This window comes from Talpa europaea (assembly GCF_964194135.1).
Source record: "Talpa europaea genome assembly, chromosome: 10".
In the NCBI taxonomy this organism is placed as follows: Eukaryota; Metazoa; Chordata; class Mammalia; order Eulipotyphla; family Talpidae; genus Talpa; species Talpa europaea.
The window spans coordinates 5,351,787-5,375,679 of NC_140077.1; the positions used below are offsets into that span (position 1 = coordinate 5,351,787).

General features: G+C 49.2%; 1 protein-coding gene across 1 annotated transcript in view; it reads right to left on the bottom strand.

The window, feature by feature from the left end:
* LOC311178162 (scavenger receptor cysteine-rich domain-containing protein DMBT1-like) overlaps positions 1-2,797 on the bottom strand; it is a gene marked incomplete at both ends in the record, with an annotated part of 49,486 nt that extends 46,689 nt beyond the window's left edge. Inside the window, 2 exon segments of the mRNA XM_084244538.1 lie at positions 1,690-1,730; positions 2,750-2,797. Coding sequence (XP_084100664.1) covers positions 1,690-1,730; positions 2,750-2,797 — 89 coding nt within the window.
* Positions 2,798-23,893: the final 21,096 nt, after the last annotated feature.

The following is a 23,893-nucleotide window of genomic DNA, read 5'->3' on the forward strand; positions in this document are numbered from 1 at the left end:
GGGAGAAAGGAGTGGAAAAGGTCCTTCACCACAGAAGCACACGGCCTGCTCTCAGAGACATGCCTGGTGACAATTACAACAGAGGGTAGTAGGTGTTAAAACAAGTGGCTAAGGGAACATACGGGGAAAAAGCACCTTAATCAGATGATGGAGGCAGTGTCTCAGAGAAGGTCACATCTAAGCCTCGTTTTGAAATATAAGCAGGAATCTTTCAGCAACCAAGAGAGGGGAAACCTGATGAGGAACAAAGAGCCACTTGCCAGGACTGTGAGAAGGGAGGTGGGGATAAGCCCCGTGGATACCTCAGCTCAGACCAGGCGCATCCTCCTGCAGAACTCAGTGAGATTTCCCCAAAGACAAGACTTCCCCATTTGTGTTTTTTCAGTGAACCTGTCCATTCCCTGCTGTGGTTAGCAAAGACTCTAAGACAACAACAGCTGTGAGCTCTGTGTCTAGAAACTCCAGGAAGAAGGAAGTGGAGGAAATCCACCTGTCATTTCAAATCTGGCCGAGGAGGTGCAGATGGGGAAGTAGATGATGCCAGTGGAGCAGGAAGGTGGAGGTCCTGGATGTGAGGGAAGAAGCAGATGGGGGGCCTCCCTGGTGGTGCAAGGGGTTAAGTCTCAGCACTGTCAAGCTATCCGCAGCCACAGCAGCATGAGTTCAATCCCCCAGCTGGCCAGGGAGCTACTACTTGATGCAGCAGACCTCTCCTGTCTCCCCGCTGCTCCCCTCAGCAGTGGATTTCAGTAAAGCCGCCTGTTCTGTTCCCCACTCTGTCTCTGGTGAATCCTCTTACCCCCGCACTTCTGGCCTGTACCCAGGCTCTTGTAAGCATGAATAAATAAATCTTTAAAAAAAAAAAAAACAGAATCGGATGGGGTCTTCATCACAAGAGCCCCACCTTATCCCCTGGCCCTTTGTGCTGTTTATAAGGCCTGTTCAGAAGAGGCAGTCTCCTTATAAGGGGAGAAGGGATCTGGGGGGACCCCCTACATCCAGTAGCCTTTGCTTTGACTCAAAGGACTCACCTTTCTCCTGCCCACTGGCTGGAAGCACCTGCATAAACAGCAAGTCTGGGTAGAAGACCCAGCGCTGCTTTCACTAACAAAGCTGCCCTTGAGAGCATGAGGAGGAAAAACTGACACTGAGCGATCCCATCCTAACGGACTCCCCCAGGGACAGCAGCCTGATGGCCACTCGCCCTAGCAAACTCCAGAAGGTAGACCCTCAGCCCTGCAGGCGAGGCCTCCAACTGGAAGAAACCCAACAGCCGTCACACATGACTTTTTCTCTTTTCTTTTTAAGCAGCAAAATCTTCTCCCTAGAGACCTAGGGAGACCGCAGGCCAGCGGGATGATGCTGGTGGTGGGAGGAGCCCTGGCAGCTCGGCTGGCAAGGCCCCCGCCTGTCCTCACTACCTTCTCCTCACTCCCCACCCCGAACCCCTCTCTCCAGAGCTGTGGGCAGCTCCCTGACGGAGGCCGGTCCCTCCTTTCACAGGACTGGGAACTGAGAGGTGCTGGGCGGCTCTGGGGGCCACAGAGGTTCTGCCCGATGCTGAGCTGGGGTCCCAGGAGGACTCCCTTGAGCACGCAACTGTGGCTGACTTCTAGAAGCTGCTCTTCCCAAAGACAAGCAGCCTGCCTCCCACCCTGAGGGCTGGAGGCAGCGCTGGGCCCCTCCCACCTCTGCAGGGCCTCTGGTCTCAGAGCCTGGAGCCCCTTGACCTGGGAGAGACCAAGGGCATTGAGTGGCGGGGGCCAGAGGGAGGCCCTGGATCCTTGGTCTACAGACTTGCACTGTTCACTGTGGACACTGGGCCCTGGAAGTCTGCGTGACCCTGATTCCCCTTCAGGTGTCAGGCTGACGCACAGAGTCTAAACTTGCCCTCTGAGGAGCAGGCGGTGTAGCCCCCACTGTGGCCAACAACATGGCTCGGCCTGCTCAGCTCCGCTCTCAGTCTTGCCAACCAGATTACAGGGCCCCGACCCCCGCCTGCCAGGCTGTGAGGACCTAGTGGGTCCCTGTTTCCTGCTGCTGCTCTGAAGTCGCAGCACAGACACCAGCTGCTGAAGCAGGGTCACCAGCCTGCAACCCCGAGAGGGGAAGTGCCACGCCGCACTGGGCCAGCGTCCAGCGGGAGGACCGAGGGCAGGAAGGCAGAGACAGTACGAGCCAGGAGAAAATCCAACAGCAGAATCTTCTAGCAACAAACACCGCCTCTACGGACCCTTGAGAAGCACAGCCCAAGGCGTCCTCCCACCGCCGAAGCCCGCGTGTGGCTTCCAGAGCTGCACCCTGCTGGACCGTGGTCTGTCCTCCATGTCCGCCCTCGCCAGGCTCCAGCTCAGGGCCTTTGCACTTGCTGTCTCCTGGAAGGCCTTTTCCCCAGAAATCTGGAAATTCATCCCCCCCACCCTCCTGCAGATTCTTTTGGACACATCCCCCGTGGGGTGCCTCTCCTGACCACTGCTCCCCAGCTCTCCCTGGCCCCTTCTTTGCTAACTCTCTCAATTGCACTTTTCACCATCTGGCCTCATGCATTTTTACTTCTTTATTCTTTCCCTTGTCCACTCCCACGGAAACGCAAGTGCCCTTGTGAGGCAGGAGTGTTTGCTGCCGCCATATACCCAGAGCCCAGAGCAACGCTTAGCACCTAGCAGGTGCTCAAGAAACATTTGCAAATTGAATTGATGAAATGAATGTGAACAGAGCTATAAGAAGAGCTCCACGAGCCTTCACTCACCTGTTCGTTCTGCCAGCACATGCTAAGCACCTCCGATGCCGGCCCCATGCTGGGTTGTGGGGCTGAAACCCTGAGCGAATAGGTTGATAGGAAGGTCCCTGCCCTAATGGATTTGAGCAAGTGGTACAACACAGACAAATGACAAGAAGGAAAGAAGGAGAAGCATTTCAGATTACAGGAAGACTTATGGAGGAGGGCCTCCCTGGTGGTGCCAGGGGTTAAGCACCACACTATGAAACGATCCACAGCCTCTGTAATATGAGCTTGATCCCCAGCCGGCCAGGGAGCTACCCCCATGGTGCAGCAGACCTCTCCTGCCTCCCCTGCTGCTCCCCTCAGCAGTGTATTTCATAAGTCTGCCTGTTCTGCTCCCCACTCTGTCTCTGGTGAATCCTCTCACCCCCTGCATCTCTGGCCTTACCCCAGTTCTTGTATGCATGAATAAATAAATCTTTAAAAAGAAAAGACTTATGGAGGAAATGGTCAAGGTGAGGGAAGGCTCTGCTGGGGAGAGCTCCCTCCATGACTGCTTCGGAGAGGAAGCTGAGGCTCAGAGAGGCTGCGTCATTCACCCAAAGCCACACAGGAGAAAGTGGCCGAACCACAGCCTGGCCCAAAGTGTGAGCACAGAGCCTGGGATTTTTCCACTAGACCCTGAAGCTTTCCCCATTCCCCAGATGACTGTGTTTCCAGTCAAGCGATGAGCCTGGGGATTTGAGAGCCCTTCACCAAAGGACGTCTTGCTGTCCAGAGACATCCAAAAGAAACATTCCGTAGAGACGGAAAACAGCTCTGAGGTCATCGGAATGAGCGCGGTTTTTTGACATACGCCTCCCGCAAGATGCTAAGTGGCCGTCCCGGAGGGCGAGGGAGGGGCTGCCGAGGGTGACACCAGGTCCAGACCCGAGGCTGGACTTGGCTTCGGCGCCGCAGCCTGGAGTCAGCTGCGGTAACAGGAAGCTGGAAGACAGCGGCGGAGACCCCCGCCCCTCTGCTCCCCACTTTCCTCAACCTAAACACCAGCCGCTTCTCCCTCACCAGCCATCGCCATTTTCCACTCTCTCCCCCGGGTCTCCTGCGTGAGGTCCGGGAAGCCCAGGGCGCTGCCTGGCCGGGGGTTAGCATGGCTGAGCAGGGAACCCCGAGTGCAGGTCCAGGGACCACGCACAGGGGCCAGGTGGGGTGGGGGCCACGGGGCGCTTCTTCCAGTGGGTCCTCCTGTGGGGAGGCCACAGCCTGACGTGGTCACCTTTTCAGGTCCACCCCGGGGCGCCCAGGTCCGCGGGCTACACTAACTCCATTTCGCAGACCCGGACCTGATCCCTTTGCGCGAGGAACCGACTTTGGCCGCAGACCCAGTGTGCTGGCGAGACCCCGTCACGACCAGGCGTTTCCTTGGAGGGCCAAGAACGAGGACAGGGACACTCGCACCACTGTGTCCGGGAGTGGGCAGAACACACGAGGGGGACCCGGGTCTGAGGGGGAGCCTCCAGGCCTCCTCCGGCCCTCAGCCCCTGTCCCCCAGCCCTGGAGACACCACTTGTGTCCCCCCTCCTGTGACTCCGACGGTGGAGATGGTGGCGTCCCCCCAAGGACAGTGGGCAGCGGAGACACCGTGCCCGAAAGGAGGCTTTTCACCGAGCGAGAGCATCGCCTGTTGCCCACGCTGGCCGGAGAGCCCGTGGGCGTCCCCGAGGGCGCGCAGGGGCAGCTGTGACCCGGGGGCTGGAGGGTGTCCCCAGGGCCCCCGCGCTCCACAGAGGTTCACACCGGGTTGACGGAAATAGTTCCAATCCCCTCCTTTGTTCACCAACAACCACCACATCCATCTGTGCGGGGCCTTGACAGGTGGTGTTGAAACCCACAATAAACAACGCTGACTCCAAGGAAATGGGAACAAAAGAAGAGCTTGAAAGGTGTGTGGGGCGAAGTTAAGCTGCCGCTGGCGGCCAAAGCAAACAAAAAGGCCACTGGTGTCAGCGGGGCTTAAGAGCCACTCGGCCATAATGGACTCTTATGCACGTGCAGTGAAGAGGGAAACCGCGAGGGACGCCCCACAAAGCCAGCCCTGACTCCCCCGCCAGCTCCTCGCGGAGAAGTGCTTCGTTCCCATTTCCTCCTTCCTTGTTCCAGTGCCAGCCCCAGAGAGCCAGGCCGCAGCCCTGTCCTCCGGGAGACCCCGGCTGCCCATTCTGGGGATGCCACCGGACAAAGATGTCGTTCCCTCCTGAGGGCGCCCAGCCATGGGTCTGACCAGGCTGAGACGGGTCCCAGGGGTTCATCCCCCAGGGAGGACAGCCCCGGCCGGAGTCCTCTGACCTCCTCCGGGGTCACTCCTGAAATTGGCAGCTGAGGTTCTGACGAGGGCTCCGGATTGAGAGGTGTGCCAGCCTCCAGCCCCATCCTCATGCCAAAAGTGCCAGGAAAGGGCGGGGGGTGCTTTAATCCTTCTCATGAACCAAAGTGCTCAACCAGCACTGCCTTCCCGTCCCTGGGGCTGCCCCTCTGTGTCCCTCCGTGAAGTCCTGCCCTCCACGCAGGCAGTCAGCCTCCACCCTGTCTTCCTCGGTGCTCCCGCTGTGTCCAGCGGGCCTGGTTGTTTCAGGCGCAGCCCTCTTGAGCCTTCTTGTAAAACCTGGGACCACAGCAGCCACCGCCTAGCGCATCAGGCCCAGCAGGATCTCCCACAGCACTTGAGGACAAGCTTGGAGCACCCCACTCTCACGCCGCTTGCCTGCCCACGAAGCTTCACGCACTCTCTGCAGTGAGGCTCAGTTGTGGCAATAGGTCAGGGCTTAACAGACGGGGCTTGTGGAGGGAGCACTTGTTCGCTTGTTCTCAAGATCCTGGTGAGCGATGAGAGGCGAGGCCCAGCACACAAACCCACAGCCTGACTCAGCCCCTACAAACTCCCTGATGACACTCGCTGCCTCTCTTGACTGAGACTCCCTGATGGGAAGGGACATTTTCTCACGGTGCCCTGCCTCGCTCCAGAACAAGCTGGCAGCATTTTCCTGTCCCGTGCACATGTACTTCTGAAAATGTATCAACACCCTCATCCTCCTAGCAGCTCAGCTCAGCAGCTCCTCTTCTCTGGGTAATGTGTAGAATGCCCTGGTGACCTGGGCAGCCCACAGTAGGGAGCTGGTGCATTTCAACCCAGTCAATAGGAATTTCCACTTTGACCTTATTAAAATCTTCCATGTTGTCCTAGTGGCTAGCACCCAGAACTCTCAGGAGCCGCTCACTTTTCTGTGCAGAGACCTCAGCCACATGCAGGGAGCCCCACGCCTGTGTTTTCCCACATAAAATACACACAAAGTCTTTGACACTAGTACATTGTAGATTATGTGTAAGTCTCACCGTTGAATTAATAACACTGTTGTGGGGGGAAAGCACATCAAAAGCGTGTCTCAATTGAAGACCATCTGAATTTCAGAATGTTAAAAAGGGAACCAAAAAAAAAAAAAACCCCATGTGTACTGGAATCAGTAAAGTATATTTATTACAAAGGAATATTTGCTTCTCAAGACAAAAGGGGGATGTAGAGGTCCCCTAATCGATGCCCTTTATTTTCAAAGGAGGAAGTTGAGCCCTAGAATTTTACGAATCTTCCCCTAGCCCCAAGCCTGGAGCCCCGACTCCTGACCCCCAATGAAGGTCTTCATGTTCCACCTATCTAAGGACTTACCACTGGGCCCCTTGATAAAGCCCTTTCCAGTAGCAAGCTATAAAACAAGCTGCTGGATAAGTGGAGATAAGAAGCCAGGTTTTTCCAAATTGACTTCCTGGTTGACCCAGAAGCTACCTGTTCTCTTATTGCCTTCTGGCCCCAGAGTGAGGAGGGCCCTCCTTGAGGATGAAAGACAAGAAGTTGCTTTCTCCAGATCTTACTGGAAGCTGTCTTAATTGACCATTGAACCTTTCACTGGGTAGGGGGCATTAAATTTCCATGTTGTTTTTCAGTGGAGCCACGTGGTGGCTGGCTGCTGCGATTGCTCACCATCGGATCGCTTCCAAATTCAGAGGCCACTGAGCCGCTGACCTTCAGGGCTGGAACCCCAGCCGCCTGCGCTCACCTCCTGCCTGATACACTCGGTCTGGAGTTGGCCCTGGAGAGCTTCCTGTTTAACCTCCCAGGTGATTTTGATGCCCAGCAAGGTAGGGGAACTTGGAGAGACAGGCTCTGAGCATGTCCAGCTCGCTGCAAACCCAGAGGGAAATTCAGCTGGGTGCACAGAGATTCCTTGGGAATAGCAGCAGAAAGGGGGTTGGGGTGCAAGGCAGGGGGCTGCAACAGCTCACAGAAGATCTGTATTTCATCCACTGGGGAATGGGGAGGCTTGCAGGGCATAAGGGACAGGAGTGGGGAAGAGACGAGTTTTATTAAGACGGCCGGAGAAGGAGAAATGACAGCGTGTCGGCCCTGGGGTGCATCCAGGAGCACGCAGACCCAGTGCCACATGCTGGGCCAGGGTCTGGAAGTCATCCAGGAAGAAGAAAACAACCCGCTACCAGAAGGAACTTTCCAGTCAGCTGAGAGAAACATCACTGGCCACTGGCACTTCAAATAGTAAGCATTTAAATCCCTCCAAGAACTTGGAATCAGAACTGGCTCTGGAGTCATCCACTAGAGACCTCAGAGCACATCCGACCGCAAGAAAAAGAATCGTCAGAAAAATGCAAATCAGAACCGCAATGAAATACCATCTCATGCCAGCTAGAGAATGGCGGTTGCAAAAAAGACAGGAGACGCCAGGCATTGGGGTGGATGCGGAGAAAAGGGCTCTATTGGGAGGAATGGGAATCAGTGCCGGCAATGGAGCAGCATGGCAAGTGCTCAAAAAATTAAAACTAGACCTGCCTCTGATGCGGTCTGTCCACTCCTGGATGGATGTCCAAGGAAAAGGAAAACACTAACTCAAAAGATATTTGCATCCCTACGGTCATTGCTACATTTTTTACAAAAGCCAAGATGTGAGCACAAGCTACATGTCCCCCAGTCAATGGGTGGATAAGGATAAAGTCTTGTATCTACGCCATATGCATTAATAAATGCCTGTGCGAGTGGATGGTCCTTGATGGCGTTAAGTGAGACTGAGCAAGACAAGTGCCATCTGCTCTCCCAAATAGAATCTAAAACTACAAACAAAAACAGTTACAACAATAAAATGGAACCCATTGATGCAGAGAACAGGATTTGACAGAGATAGGGGTAGAGTGAAGGGTGCTGAAAAGAATGAACTTGCCGTTGTAAAGTAAAAAAAATTACAGGGATGTAATATACAGCGTGGTGACAACAGTGACTAATAATGCTGTACTGTATGTTTGCAAGTTGCTAAAAGTAGATATTTTTAAATTTTTATCACACACAAAAATTATCGGTGGTGATGGATATTAACTGGATTTGTGAGCATTTCACAGTATATACAATATTCAAGCGTGGTGTGATACACCTGAAACAAATATGTTATATCCAACTGGTAAAAAAAAAAAAAAAAAAAAAGGAGTTAGGTGAGATCACGACTTGTATAAGCTTGAATCTGGGGAACAGGTAAGATCACGTCTCTCTCACACATTGCTGGCGGGAATGTAGAATGGTAGAGTCACTATGGAAAAGAGTATGGAGGATCCTAAAAAAAAAAAATGGAAATACCATCAGATTCAGTAATTCTGTCTCTGAGTATTGACCCAAAGAAAATGAAAGCCTTAATTTTAAAAGATATGTACATCCCTCTGTTCATTGCACCATTTTTTATAAGAGTCACGATACGAAAACAACCTAAGTGCCTAGATAGAGAAAATGTGTGTTTGTGTGTGTGTGTGTGTGTGTGTGTGTGAGAGAGAGAGAGAGAGAGAGAGAGAGAGAGAGAGAGAGAGAGAGATAATCAGCCATAAAAAAGAAAAACAATTTACCATTCATCCTATCATGGCTGGACCTTGAGGGAACTATCTGAAATGAAACAGCCATGAGAAATCAGCCAGAGAAAGACAAATACTACATGATGTTGCTTTGCAAAACAAGCAAACAAAGTTCATAGCTACAGAGAACTGACTGGTGGTTACCAGAAGGCAGGGGTTTGGGAGGAGGGAAATATGGATGAAGACGCCCAAGAGACACCAGCTTTCAGCCATAAAATAAGTCAAAGGGATGTGACGTACAACATGGGCACTATGGTCAATAATTGATATTGCAAATTTGAAAATTGCGAAGAAAAGTTGACAGACACGCTATGGCGGCCATTTCTCTATGTATACAAGTGTCGAATCACGACGCTGCACACTGAAAGTGACATCATGTTGCGTGTCCATTACACTTGAGCAAAACTAAACCACATACCAAAGAACAGCGAAGGATTTATGAGGTGAGACCCAGCAGTGCTGGACCTTTGTAAGTTCAAATACTCATGTATGTTACATGCCGCTTCTTCATAACCAGAAAAACCACTGGTTGGCTTATTACTTGGATAAATATTTTTCATTCCAAAGATAAAAATGAAATCACGCCACCATGCTCTTTGTTGCCCTCCCAGAATTCCGGAACCTGCCTTCTCTTTCCAGAACAGGTTGGGGCGTCTGCTGGGCCTCCGGGAGGTGAGAGTGTCAAGAGGATCCTTGCCTTTTTTGGGAGGTCTGCGCCCAGATCTTTTCTAATCACCAGCTGCTGTGGAGAACCCAATGCATTGGCAGAACCGCAGCCGGGGTGAGATAAAGTAAGACTCAACTGAGTCCTGCCTTATCATTGGACTTGAAATGATCTCTGGCAATACATTGCTGCCATAAGTGACCAACATTTAATTTCTAGGTCATTTAAAATTAGATGATGGAAGGAAAATCCTATTTCTTCTTACTGGATGAAAAGGTTTCATTTTATAATAAAAGGCAAAATATAAACATTAGAGCTGCCTAGAGTTCAAACCAAGAGCCCAGACTCAGATCCTGGGCCCCAAGCCTGCTGCTTCCCGGGCCTGCTCCTCCTCTGGCCAGGTCAGTTGGAGGGGCCCCTCACTGGGGTGTGCCCGTGCCAGGCACAGGCGCCCGCCTTCCTGAAGAAGACAAGCAAATGCCTGATTAATGAGTACCCACCGGCCCCACTGCTCCCGGGAAGCGTGGTACAAGGGGCAGATTATTTTACCTCCCTTTGTGTGGCAGAGGTGGCACAGGAATCGGGGGGGGCAGTTTCCTGCTCGTGCTGCCAATACTGATTGCTCAACGCCCCACTGTCATCCACAGCTCAGTCACCTCAGGCTCTGAGCACCCACAGCTGGTCTTTCCACACGGGGGAGGGGGCCCATCCCTTCCAGCCCCTTCCCTCTTTTTTCCCAACACACTTGACCTGCCCTTGCATTTCAGGGTCACCATCTCGCTCCCAACTTCCTCCAGACAGCAGCTGTGGCTCTGCCTCGGGGTTGGGACTTCTGGGCCCTGGGCCCCGACCTGAGACCTGCCGGCTGCCCCCACCTGAGTCTGCACCCAAGACCTTCCCGTTGGTATGTGCCTGGGGAGGGGACCCTCCATGCCCCTGCCTTGGCCTTCCTCCGCACCCCACTCTGGGGAGGTTCCCCAGGGCGTCACCTCAGCCTCTGTCATCTGAGCCAGACGATGAGCACTCCAGGGTTCCAGGGTGCATTTCGGTGCCCCTGGAGGTATTTGGAGGGGCTGGCGGATACTGCCGGGGTTACCCCAGAGCATGTGTAGGGCCGATGCTTCCACCAGAAGGGACGTGCTGGGATGGGGAGGCCACCCTCTCCAGCCCTCCTCTGCAGGAGAGCAAAGCTTGCTGAAGAACACTGACCCCCCCTGCCCCCCAAAATCCACAGGGTTTCTTCTAGAAACCAGACCCCATGACTCCGAGTCACCCTTTCTCAAGGGAAATAAAGCAGAGAAGCCATGAGAAGAAAAGTTGTTAAACACGGCCCAGAACCAGCAGGGGAAAATATTGCCTCCTCTGTCCCAGCACTGCCAGGACAATGCCCAGTCTGACACCGGCAGAAACTGGAATGTTCTGGAAAGACCTGTGTTGATGCTATGTCTCCTTTAACCTGGCTGTCTTGCATCCTCTGTCCTAAATAAGTCTGTGTGCACACGTGTGAGGGCACAAATACCTGCCGAGGGGGGAAAGAGATTCAGGTGGACGCCAGATAATGAATGAGACCAGGTCCTAATTAGCACTACTGGCATTATTAGTGTCACTATCAGCAGTAGCAGCATCGATGTCAGGGCCATCATATATGGATGTACCTCCCACCGTGGAACATTCCACTGAAATTTGGTTGCATCTGCCAAAATAATCTTGAAACTTTTTTATTTTGGACTGGCAAGGATTACATTTTCAACATTAGCTATAGCTTCTTTTTTCCCCATCACCATCCCTGATGTCCCCTGTGCGCGTCCTTCCTCTCCCATGTAAAGACCTCAGGACCCTTCTGGGGTTTATTGAAATCCAGCAGTTTTTGTAAGTGTCTTACTGTAGCAAATCACCTGCACCCGCTATGTAAACGTTCAGTATTTGTTTTTATCATATGACTTGCTTTACTACACATCATTCCCTCCAGCTCCCACATTTAGCTGACAATGGCTGTACCCATCGTCCCTGGTGGAGGGATAGTCTTCCAGAGTGTGGGCAGACCACCTCCTCCTGCTCCATTCATGCTGATGGCATGTAGGTGTCCACGTCCTCACTATTGTAACCTTAAAATACACTAAGCACGGAGAAATTAATAAAACCACCGCCATGGTGAGGGTTAGCAGGTCTTTCTCTAACACTTCCAGATCAAGTGGGTATAGCATTGTTACACACAGAAGCGATATCTATGAAAGGGAGCTATTAATCACTGAACCCTGGCTAAAAACCCAACCACTAACGCAATCGCAGGTAAATCATAAAAGGCAAAAGTTTGTGTACTGTGATTTTCAGTGTCCTTTCTCTTATCATTCTGAAAATCATTTACCCAAGAATAGCATGACCAAAAACAAAACAAAACAAAACAAAAAGAAAACGATTGCTGTTGAGAAATGATTAAATAACTGCCATAGTTCAGACTATTTCCTGGTGGCGCTGATTTTGGCCACAATCACCATGTCAGTTCCCAAGTAGGACATCAGCTCGGTTCACCGACCTGCCCGCCTGCTTCATAGGGAGGCTGGAAAAGTTTCACCCCACTGGAAAAATGTTTGTTCTTCCAGCTGGAGAAGGGAAATGCAACCACTGGGCTGGTGGCACCTCTTGATGAAGAAATCTCTAGAATCGTGGCAATAATTGGAAAAGTCATGGCCCCGGCAACTGTCACACGTGCAGCCTCTGTCCAGTTTAAAGAGGATGATCATCCTTTTGACCTTGGGCTTCACTAGGAAGCTGTGAAATCACCCATGAGTTCCCCCAGTGTTTTCCTTCGGGGGCTGGGCAATAGGATTGCTCTTGAGGAAATGACCTGATTGCAAATAAGCTATGCTGGAACTTTAAAGGAGCCCCCGAGATCTCCAGGAGAGACGCCTGTGATTTTCGACATTTAATTTGTTCCCTTTAATTCCATTTATTAGATAGTCTAATATACCTTTTTTGTTAGAGCCGGCATATTGACAGTTCTCACCTAAGCCCTCATAAAGAGAAGAAATTGTCACTTCTCCATTATACGGTCAAATCAGATGTAAAAACAAAGCAATTTCCTGAGTTTAGTTTTTTATCTTCTTAATAAAAAAATAAATTGATTTAAAAAAAAAAACCCCAACGTGCAACTTGCCAAAGGGTGAAATTTTCATAAATAGGAGGAAAGCAGCCCTTGACTTTTTACCATTTCATTAATTTGGAGAAAATGGTGCCCAGCTTGTGCAACCAAAGCTCTCTCTAGTCTCCATCGTCTCTGCCCTGAGATCCGCCCCCTGCTGCCTGGTGACGGGTGCTTGGCATCATGCAGCTGCTCCCTCCTGGAGTTTTGGCAGAAACTTGAAGCCTCAAAGCAACACTGAAGCTTACCCCAGAATGCTCCACTGCTGTGTCTCTGCACAAGGCCCGCAACACGGTATGCCCGGGGATGTTTGCTGCCAATCATATCCACTCGTACACACACATCCACGGCTGTCTCATTTCATGCCAAGCCCCTTAACTCTTCCTTGAAGTGCCATAAGGAAAAGCATTTCCCCACCTCAAATGCCCCGCTTAGTCCTCTGAACCCATGACCAACACCACCACCACCTCAAAACACAGCGTTTATTGCAGCACACTTGTATTTGAAGGGTTTGACCAACTCTACAGACCCTTCTTGCGAAAAGTCCCTAACACAAGGAGGTTCCGCAGCCCAACCTTTGAGACCCTCAGTTGCAGGGCCTCACCACACTGACTTTCCTCCACAACAGTTTGCTTTGTTGAAGTCCGTTCCTTCAAGGAGATTGAAGAGTTGATCTGAATTATCCATCCAATAGGAATTGAGAGGCCCTGCTCCCTGGGGCCAGGTGTTGGGAGAATAAAACAAGTTCTTTAACAGCTTCGGATGTGAAGGCAACACATTGAGCAGGTAACAGTAGTTCGGTGTGAGAAGGGAACCCGGCAGGTGGTGAGCGCGCAGAGCAGAGGCCCCTTGCAGCAGGGAGTGGCACAGAGCAAAGCACCAGCCATCAAGGTCAGGCCTGGGCCAAGTCACAGGAAGGAGGCTGGGGTGGGGAGGCAGTGGGAGGGCGTCCAGGCAGGGGATTAGCATGTGAAGGGCCATGAAGATGAGAAAGCACAGCTCCTTGGGAAAATTGCCGGCAAAGCAACAAGTGGGAAGAGGTGTGGTGACTGGAGGGGGGCACAAAGGGAAGCAGGAACCTGATCTTGGGCCCCTGACAGGGAGAGGTGGGCTTTCATGGCTATGGAAGGAGACTCAGATTCATTTCCAGAGCTATTTTTCATGGACCTAGAGGCCTGGAATATCATCTCTTAGCTTCATCTTGTTTGGGCTTTGAGCCAATTCTTTTGTCTTTGACCTGTTTCGAGCTGCCATCAGAAAAATCTAGAAGCCTTCAATGCCCATTGTCGGCAGGATACACTCCCAAGTTGTTCAAGGTTGTCCACCATCCAATTTACCTGCCTCAGTACAGGCTTTCTTCCCTGGGCCAGACCATGACCTAGTACCAGGCCTCACCTTCTTTGACTCATCTGCTCACAGGAGCCTGTCTCTCCCTCTGCAGCTTAGACATCCCCCAAGACTCACCTTCATCTGCCCCCTTAGGCAGCAAACTACACTGATCTGGCAGATCATATACACCATCTGGCATATTATATTTCTTAAATGTTTACTGCTCACCTCCTGAGCTCAACTCAGATCCTGGAGGCAAGGAAAGTGTTCAGAAGGACACACTCTACTCTTTAAAGAGTCAATTGGACCAATGTGAATCAGAACCTGAGTCTTGCTCTATCATTGCTAAAAGGAAGCTCCAGCATCAAACAGAAGATCTTAACAGAGTGTGACAGGATGGGTGGGAACCCGCCCCTCACTATGAGATTCAGATCACTCGGCCTCTCCCATGCCCTGCAGGGCCCCAGCCCACCTGTCATTCCCAAAAAGACATTCATAAAGATCTGGGTCACCCAACAGCCAGATGCGAAAACTATTAACCTCTGAAAGTAGGTCCATTTATGAGGGGACTCTCCCTTCCACTGTACAAACCACTGCACAAACCATGGTAAACCATGGCATTGTTGGAATCTGTTGCACATACATAAAAATACTCATCCTCAAAGCAACTATTAAGGTGCCAAATAACCAAAAAGCTTTTAAAAGCAAAGTCCTAGTCGGAGGTTGTGTTCTGGGCCAAGAACTCAACAACAGCTGAGTCACCTCTCAGCGATCACTGCCCAGGCCGAGTCGACCACCACGCCAGGGCAGCATTTTCTTTCACGCGAACAGTTGAGAGTTTATAAGAACTTAGGAATGATGCGGCGGAGGCTCAGCGATCTAGATGAACCACAATTTTTCTCTCAGTAATTTTTTCTGCAGCAAATAGAAAGGTCAACGTCCTCCTGGGTCCTTAAAACTCACCCAAGGGGTCCCTTTTGCTAGTTGACAACAGGGTTTCTGCCCCGGAACGGCAGCTAAGGATCAGGGACCATCACTTATTACACAAAGGCTGATTGCACCTACTATGTGCCAGGTACTGTATGCTGAACACAGAGCACAGGACCCTGCCCTCCTGGGGCTTCCAGACTAGAAGAGGAATGATACGCTAGCACACAACAGGCAAAGGAGAATCACATTTTCCCCTTTCTCTGCTCCTGTTTTGTTTATGTCACAGAGTAATTTATTTAGACCTATTTAATCACCACCAGAGAAGAGCAGTGTAAGCTGCTTGGGATCTGCCTTATCTTTTCCCATAGGGTTTACTGGGCTGGCTGCTTAAACTTGGTCACGGAATTCCTTCTCACTGGAGTGAAGAGCCATAAAGGCACTTCAATCTGAGGATCCAGACCTTTCCTGGGAAGCTGGCAAGAAAGCAGAGAGACAGTCCCCTACACTGAAGTCCCAAATTCTGAACTTGGCTGAATTTCTGACTCAGGAAGAAGCAGCAAAAAGGGCTGCTGAGAAGTCATAGCTGCCAGAGTGATTTGCATTGTTCGAGTCTGTGCACGGTGTATTGTAAGGGCTGCATCTCCGTGCACTGACTTCCTTTGAACAAGGGGTTCCGAAACCCTAACCCATGCACCTATGGGTTGAGGGCCCCATGCACCCTTTAAATGCAGGGTGTGTGCATTTTCCTAGGCATGAGTTCCTGGCTTTCATCCAGTTCCCGGGAGGGGCTGAGCTATAGAGGTGGAACCTCTAACCTAAGCAGCCTCTATGAGCAGAGCCCAAAGCAAAACGGTGAGTTCATTATCCGTCGCCCCTTCCTACCCACAGGAGGGCCCGCAACCCTCCCAGAAGACCAGGCCACAGTGACAACAATAGGCTTTCTTAGACTCCACGCATCGGGCTGAGCGCCTCAGCCGCACCATGTCATTTGCCAATGCCTGCAGCTCCTCAGAAAAGCCTTAATAGTATCACACCCAGTTTATGGAGAACAACTGAGGCTTGGGACATTTAAGCAACTTGCTTATTATACACATAACAAATGACAGCTCTTGGACTCAAGCCCAGGTCTAGATGGTTCCATGACTCCTGCTTCCCATGGCGCTGTATTTGCTCCTCCTCTGGTCAGAAGACCTGCCTCTCCTGAGAACCAGAGTGCGCCATGACTACAAAGCGCCCCTCGCTCTGCCCTTTGCTGTTAAACTCAAGCCCAAAGCTGGTACCAGAAGCCCCAGTGGTGTTTCCAGCACCGGAAGAAGAGGAAACGCAGACAGGTTCCCAAGATCTCATTATGGCTGGGAGCCCTGACGCCCAGTGCAAACATTTCAAAGAGCTATTGTGCATCTTAATTACAGGTCAACAGACGGACATAATAGTCTCTGTTGACTTTTCTCAGGTCTAGTCACTTAATTATGGTCTGCTCGAAGGTGAAAAACCTACATTTCCATCCCCTGTTAAGACTGCTTTGCCAAAATTTATAATTTGACTCCTTCAACCAGAATCAACGCAGCACCTACCACTTAAAATGCAATAGGTCCCTGGCCACAGGGGAAGGAGGGTGGTCACAAGGACGAATAAACATATCATATATCCCTCCTGGCAGAAATAAGCAAGCATTCATCTTTTGTGATCAAGCCAGTCTTTAAAATTAGACAGAAGTCATTGCCTTAAGGGTTTTCAGGGATCAGACTGAAGAATGATAACAAAGAGGAAGACTGGTCCTGTTGAATGAGGACCAGTGGGGAGGCCTGTACATTATATGCAGTGTCTCAACCCCCCAGCAATCCTATAGGTAGGTTGTGGATTGTATTGACCTGCCTTGGAGCTGAAATAAAGTTGAGAATGTTGCCAAATGGCACGGAGCAAATAACCCAGTGGCTGAGCGAGAGCTTGACTGCCATCCTGTTTACCTCCTTCCTTCTCACTGTCTCCAACTGCAAATCCTCGGCTGCTGTAGGAATGCACCCTCTGGTTTATCTGTTTTCTATGCCCAGTCTTCTAAAAAGCATATTGAAAAGAGTAAAGTGTAAAATGCAGCGTAATCCTAGAATTGAGCCCCATGCACCCTGGATCCATGATCCGGGAAGAGCTGAACCTTCCACGCTGACCTTCCTCATCAACATCATTTTTAAGAAGGCTGCCATTCACCATTTTCCATCCACGGGATCACAAGCAACTCACATCTTAGCAAACCCAGAGCTAATCCTCCAGGAGCGCAGGGCCTCTGAGACACATAACACTGACTGCTGACTGGACAAGTGACTTCTCTGTGTGAAAGTGAGCACGAGAAATAACACCAGCCTCCAAGCGCCCAGTGCAGAAGCCCTATTATCGAGCATGCACTTCTCCTTCTGAAATTAATCATTGACTATATTTCTTACGACTTACATAACGACAGTGTGCACAGCTTGAAAATAATTGCCAGAAGGATTAGTTTTCGTTGCTCCACTGCATTGTAAAAGAACTAAATTACTGATATTTAGGTTATCATGTACCTGGATAATGGGAAAACGCCTTGTCCCAGGTGTTGCTTTATTATGGCTCAGTCTGCTTCCTAAAAGTTTTCAAAGCAAAGTCCACCTGCACGTATACCTCTCTTCCTCAAAGTCAGACTCCCGAGAGCCACACCAGCCAATCAAGTGTGCACAGAGCTGATAGGTCGAACAGACAAAAAATGAATTTTGCCTTTTACTGAAAGTGACATGTGCTGCAAGTGCCATAAAACCCCAATGTTGTTACTCCTAATAACTCTTAATAGAAGGCAATTAGGAGATATCTTTAATCATCTGTTCTGTACTCTTTGAAATCTAAAAGAAAAATCCATCACAAGAATCAGTTGGTTCAGCCCAGTTCTACGAAGGCCCCAAACTTCATGTGAATTAAGTTCATAAAATTGCTGAACTCACTATCATTTTGAAAAATTCTTGTCCAATATACAGAGAGATCACATTCTAAATCTTTAGTTACATCAGAACCATGGAGTCTGGGAGGGTGTTTTAAATTCTGCGATGCACTTGAGACATTCTTTCAGAATTGCACATCAAAAGGATGCAGGTGGCCACTCTGGGCACAGGGCAGTCCCCTCCCCTGGCAGGATGCCCACCAGCAATGCCATGGGCTGACCCACACCCGGGGCAGGGAGCAGCAGTGCTAACCCAGCCCCTGCTCTGCACTGCTCTTTTCAGGGGCTAGGGCTAAGGTGTTGGGATAATGGGCCATTGGCCTCAAGATGGCGGCTCATTTATTTAGTCAATAGTTCAAAGGCAGGAATAAGCAGTTATGAGTGATAGAGGCAGCTATGATTATAGCAGTGCATCAAGCCCTCCTCACCTCAAAACCTCCCAGCCCCCGGGCCTCTGCAGCCTTCACCCAGTCCTCCTGCCAGCCCCAGGCCATTCACAATTCCTGGGCTCCAGCTGCCTCCTCTTCTTGTTCTTCATTACTTGGAGTTAAATTAAGCTTATTAATGTTTCTGTGCCCTTTGGGTAAATACCTAGGAGTGGAGTTGCTGGATCATATGGAAGCTCTATCTTTAGTAGGTTAAGAAATTTCCACACAGCTTTCCATAGTGGTTGGACCATTTTGCACTCCCACAGCAGTGCAGAAGATTTCCTTTTCTCCAAATCATCGCCAACATTTGTTGTTGCTAGTTTTTTTTAACAGAAACATTAATTCAAAAGGGCACCTGCACCCCTATGTTTATAGCAGCACTATTTACAATAGCTTAGCTATGCAAACAACCCAAATGCCGAAAAATAGATGACTGGATCAAGAAGATGTGGTCCATATACACCATGGAATATTACTCAGCAATCAAAAAAGATAAACTCATACAATTTATGGCAACGTGGATGGAGCTGGAAGGGATCATGCTCAGCAAAATAAGCCAGAAAGAAAAAGAAAAATACCGGATGGTCTCACTCATTACTCATAGCAGGGATTTAGAAAACCTAACTAAGGGACCAGGAAAAAGACTTACTGCAATAAAGTAAAAATCAAAATCAACAAGGAACTATAGGCCAGAGACACACAACAGTGGGGCGTGGGGGGAGGAGAAGAGGGATTAGGGTCAGAATAAGGGGGGTGGGAATTGTATGGAGAATATAACCAAAATGAAAATACATACATTATGCAAAAATGAAAAATGATGTAAGAATTATATAAAATAATTTATCAAGAAAATTAAAAATTAAAAATTAAAAAATAATTTAAACTTAAAGAAATTGTCTTCACTGCAAAGATCAACAACTGGAACTACATCAAATTAAAGAGCTTCTGCACAGCAAAAGAGACAATAACAAAAACAAAGAGAAACCCCACCAACTGGGAGAACATTTTTGCACCCAACACTAATGATAAAGGACTGATCACAAAAATCTGCAAAGAGCTGATGAGACTCAACAACAACAAAGAAAATAATCCAGTCAAAAAATGAGCAGAAGAGCTAAAAAGAAACTTCTCTGAAGAGGAAATGCAAATGGCCAACAGGCACATGAAAAAATGTTCAACATCACTTGTCATCAGGGAAATGCAAATCAAAACTACCATGAGATACCATCTCACACCAGTGAGAATGGCACATATTAAAAAAACTAGCAACAACAAATGTTGGCGAGGGTGTGGAGAAAAAGGAACTCTTCTGCACTGTTGGTGGGAGTGCAAACTGGTCCAACCACTATGGAGAGCTGTATGGAGATTTCTGGACCTACTAAACATAGAGCTTCCATAGGATCCAGCAATTCCACGCCTAGGTATTTACCCAAAGGACACAGAAACATCCATTCCAAAGAGCACCTGCACCCCTATGTTTATAGCAGCACTGTTTACAATAGCTAAGCTTTGGAAACAGCCCAAATGCCCAAAAATAGATGACTGGATCAAGAAGATGTGGTCCATATACACCATGGAATATTACTCAGCATTCAAAAAAGATAAACACATGCCATTTGCAGCAACATGGATGGCGCTGGAAGGGATCATGCTCAGCGAAATAAGCCAGAAAGAAAAAGAAAAATACTGGATGGTCTCACTCATAGCAGGAATCTAGAAAACTTAAATAAGGGACCAGGAAAATGAATAACTATAAGAAGGGGAAAATCAAAATCAACAAACAACTATGAACCAGAGACACTCTATGGGGGGTGGTGGCCGGGGAGGGGAGGGATTGGGGTCAAATTAAGGGGGTTGCAATTGTATGGGGAATATAAAAATAAAATTTATTTTAATAAATAAAATAAAAGCTATGTCCTCAGGAGTACCCCCCCAAAAAAATAAATTAAATAAATAAAAATCAAGTTGGTGAACATTAAAAAAAAAAAAGAAATTGTCTTCACTGTCACTCATTTAAAAATCAAGATTAAAAATCCTAAAAATAGGATCTTCTATTTCTATTTTTATTTATAGATGCTAATAAGTGTATCTGTGTTTTCTTTACTATCATATTTTTTTCTTTGGACAGTGGGGACCCATGGTCACTAATTACTACACACCCCTTTTTTTTATAAGATTTTGAGCTAGGACTTCTAAAAATACAAAGATTTTAGGTGTGCTTTACTTGAGCATACAGACATGTTTTACTCACGTCTGCATTCCTTCCGCAGAGGCAGTTTGCTCAAAAATATAGCAAAGTCTCAAAATAGAGTTACCGAGCTGGCTTTAAGAACTTACATCCTGAAAGAAAAAAGGAAAAAGAAAAAAGCACTTACATCCTGGCCAGGGAAGTGGATATGAGTGCAGAGAAAAGAAACCACCACACAGGCTGCAAACTGGGTCTTTTAAAACAAAACAAATAAATTAGTTTATAGTTCTAGAGGACAGAAGGACAAATAGGTCTCATAGGCTCAAATTGAAGTGTCGGTGATGGGCTGTCCCCCTCCTGGCACCTCTAGGGAGATCCATTTCTGTCCGTTTATAGCGGCGCCCATATTCCTTGGCGCATGGCCCCTTCTACTGTCTTTGAAGCCCTTCCCTCCAACCTCGGCTCCTGCGGTCACGTCTCCTTCCTCTCCTCTGACCCTCCTACCCCTGAGTATAGGACCCTGTGATTACACTAGCCCACCCTATGTCATCTCCAGAATAGTCCAGAATAATCTCATCTCAAGAGCCTTAGTTCAATCACACCTGCAAAGTATCTCCTGCATTCTAAGGTGAATATTCATCAGTTTCAGGGACTAGGGTGAGAGCATCCATGGGTAGGGGCAGTTTTCAGCCCACTTAAGACAGCAAAGATCCAGGGATCCAGGACACAGGGTTGGGGATGGGGAAGCTCCTGCGGTGGGAGTGGTAGGGACTGGCTTTCTAGAAGACAACGCTTTCAGCTGAACCATGATCAGGTTGGTGGGTAAGAGCAGACATTTTGGAGTCAGGCAAACTGAATCCTCATTTTCTTTATGTGTTATTAACATCACATCTATTCATAGGGTTATGGGAGGATCAGACAATAAATGTAAAGTGACGGGCACATGGTGAGGATGCAAGTGACTGATATGTAGGACAGAGATGACGTCCAACTTGACAGCTCATAGCAGACTAGACCCCTGGGGACTGACAGTGAAAACTGCAGTGTCCCAAAAGTGACCAAGAAAACATCTCACGGTGCCACTCTCCTCCCAGAAGTTATAAATTCCATGTCCAGTGGTCCAGCTCTCCTGCCAAATTACTTGGCTTTTGGGATCCAGAATAGAATGAAGTTGGGGGTGTGGTCAAAGCCAGGAAATGCCTGCTGCTGGCAGAGGGCAACCGTTCCCATAGCAACCCAGCACCTTGGGGCAGCTGGACAGTGGCCATCTTGGACTGGGCCTGCCCATCACTATCACCCACCAGGGAAAATGCTCTCTCCTTGGACTTCTTCAGACATGACTTTCTCTTAAAACATTCATTTGTGTTTGTGAGGATAAGGCTGAGGGTGATGATGCCAATGGCCAGCTGATTCCACCATGCTGCTTGGCTCTGCTGTGGGTTTGGGAGTTTGAGCTCATCTGGAGGACGGGGGAAGCTGGCCTTCTGCCCCTCAAAACCCTACCCAGGGAAAGAGGAAGGCCACAGGACCAGCATCGTCACAGACAGACGTCCAGCGGTGCCTGGATGCCATCAGAACTTGCTAGAAAATTGAAAGCAGAGGTTGTAGCCAGGTGCCTCTCCCAACCTGTAGCTTAAACTTTTTGTTAGAAAACTAGAATGAAGCATAAATACTGAGCATCCTTTGTTTTCCCTTCTCTCTCACTCCCCTGTGCGATTTATGCTCCAACAGCATTGCAGGAACCTTGAGAAATGATTGTGTCACTTCTCTAACCGACTCCTCTGAGGCTGGTAACACCTGGGCGAGCACCCAGGTGAGCACATGCTGGTCCCTACAGGTTGTTAACCCCGCCCACAGATGAACGGTGACTCGGACTCCTTCAACCGCACCGAGAGACGCAGTTTGGTCATTTACAAGAACAGAGAATGAGTACGGCTGCCTGTGCATCCTCAAGTCCTGCAGTGTTGTGTTCACCCAGGTCTTGAATGCTGAAAGCTAAGGGCTCACACGCGCATGTGGGCTACAGTCCCCGGGGTTTCTGTAACTCACACTGGCTCTGGCTCCCTCTGGAACTCTGGGGCTGGTCTCCCCATGGTCTTACCCCTCACCCTTTGCTCCTCTCTGCCAAGCATTGAACTGAAGATTCATCAGCAATTTTACCCAACTTGGGGGGCAATGAAAGGCGTCCACAGAAAAACAAGAACTTCATGTAAAACATCAACACCTCTCTGCTCTGGCGGCGCCTTGAGGAATCCCCCACACCTTCCCGCACCTTCCATGTTCTGTGCCTTTTCACCTCCTGCCCTCAGTCTCCTGGGCCTGGTAACCCTTCCAGGACTGCCCAGGTGTAAAGGGCAGGAAGGACCACAGGGCAGGTTTTCTGATCCCATGCAGACCGGGTAAAGGAGGAGTCAGAGTTCTCAGTGGTTTTTTGCAGGTCTTTTATTGGGGTTCAGCGGGTACGTGGCAGGCAGGGGTGCTGGGGGGCTGGGAGGCTGGCAGTCCTCCCAGCCCCCAGCAAATCTTCACTCTATCTGGGCTCTCTGGCGTTCTCTACTTCTGCTTCTGCTGCTTCTCGGCTTCTCTTTCGGCTTCGGCTTCGGCTTCTACTGCTGCTGCTGCTGCTGCTTCTACTGCTGCTGGCGTCCCCGGGACACCACCCTTAAAAGCACAGTCTTAGCTCAGCTGAATCCCATCGACCTATGCCCACACCCTATTCCAGGTGCCCGCCATCAGGCATGCATTCAGGACAAGGATCCATCATCTATCCTGATGGCGGAAGGGCAGAAAAGCCTGATATTTTCTTTACCCTACACCAGGAAATATGCAAACCCCCCCTCATCTTCTTGTGTAAAGCAGTCAGCTCTCATCACAGCTGCCTTTCCCTCCTACGTGAGGAGTTTGGCTGACAGGAGCTTTCACATTGTTAATCCCCAAACCAGGAGCCATCCGCCTTGTGAGTTGGGCCATTCTCACTGCAGAGCAGCAGCAGAAAATTCTAGATGCAACACTAGTTGCTGCAGGAGGCCTTGTTGCTCCAGCCAGATAGGATACTGACAAGCAGCTAAGAGAAAAGGCCTCATACCGTGGGGCTGAAGATCTGGCATCCCTTTGCTTTTTGTTCTTGGTCATAGAGAGAGAAAAATTTATCAGAAAAGTACATTAGGCTATAAATTATATTTATCAGCAGACTGCAAGCAATTGGCACAGAAAATTACCTGTTTAGAAATTAGTTACTACATAATTCGGCCCAATTATCAATGGGAGACAATTTATTGTATATATCTGACAAGCAATCCAGCATAACAATTATAGTATATCCTTGTTTTGATTTTTAGAAGTTTCCTTTTTATTTAGAAGTTTCTTAGGAAAGTTTTTAAATGAAGTTAACTGTGTTAAGAAGTTTGTAGGTAAAAAAAGTTCTGATAACTAAGCAGCAGCTGGTCTCCGGCTGAAGGTCATGTGAATAGAATAGTCCTTTGATGCTTAGGCTTTAGCTGATAGGGATGCACTGGTGGTTATTCACTGTTTTAAATAATTGTCTAAATGAAAAAATAAGTAGCTTTAATGTTAGGTCTGGTTTAT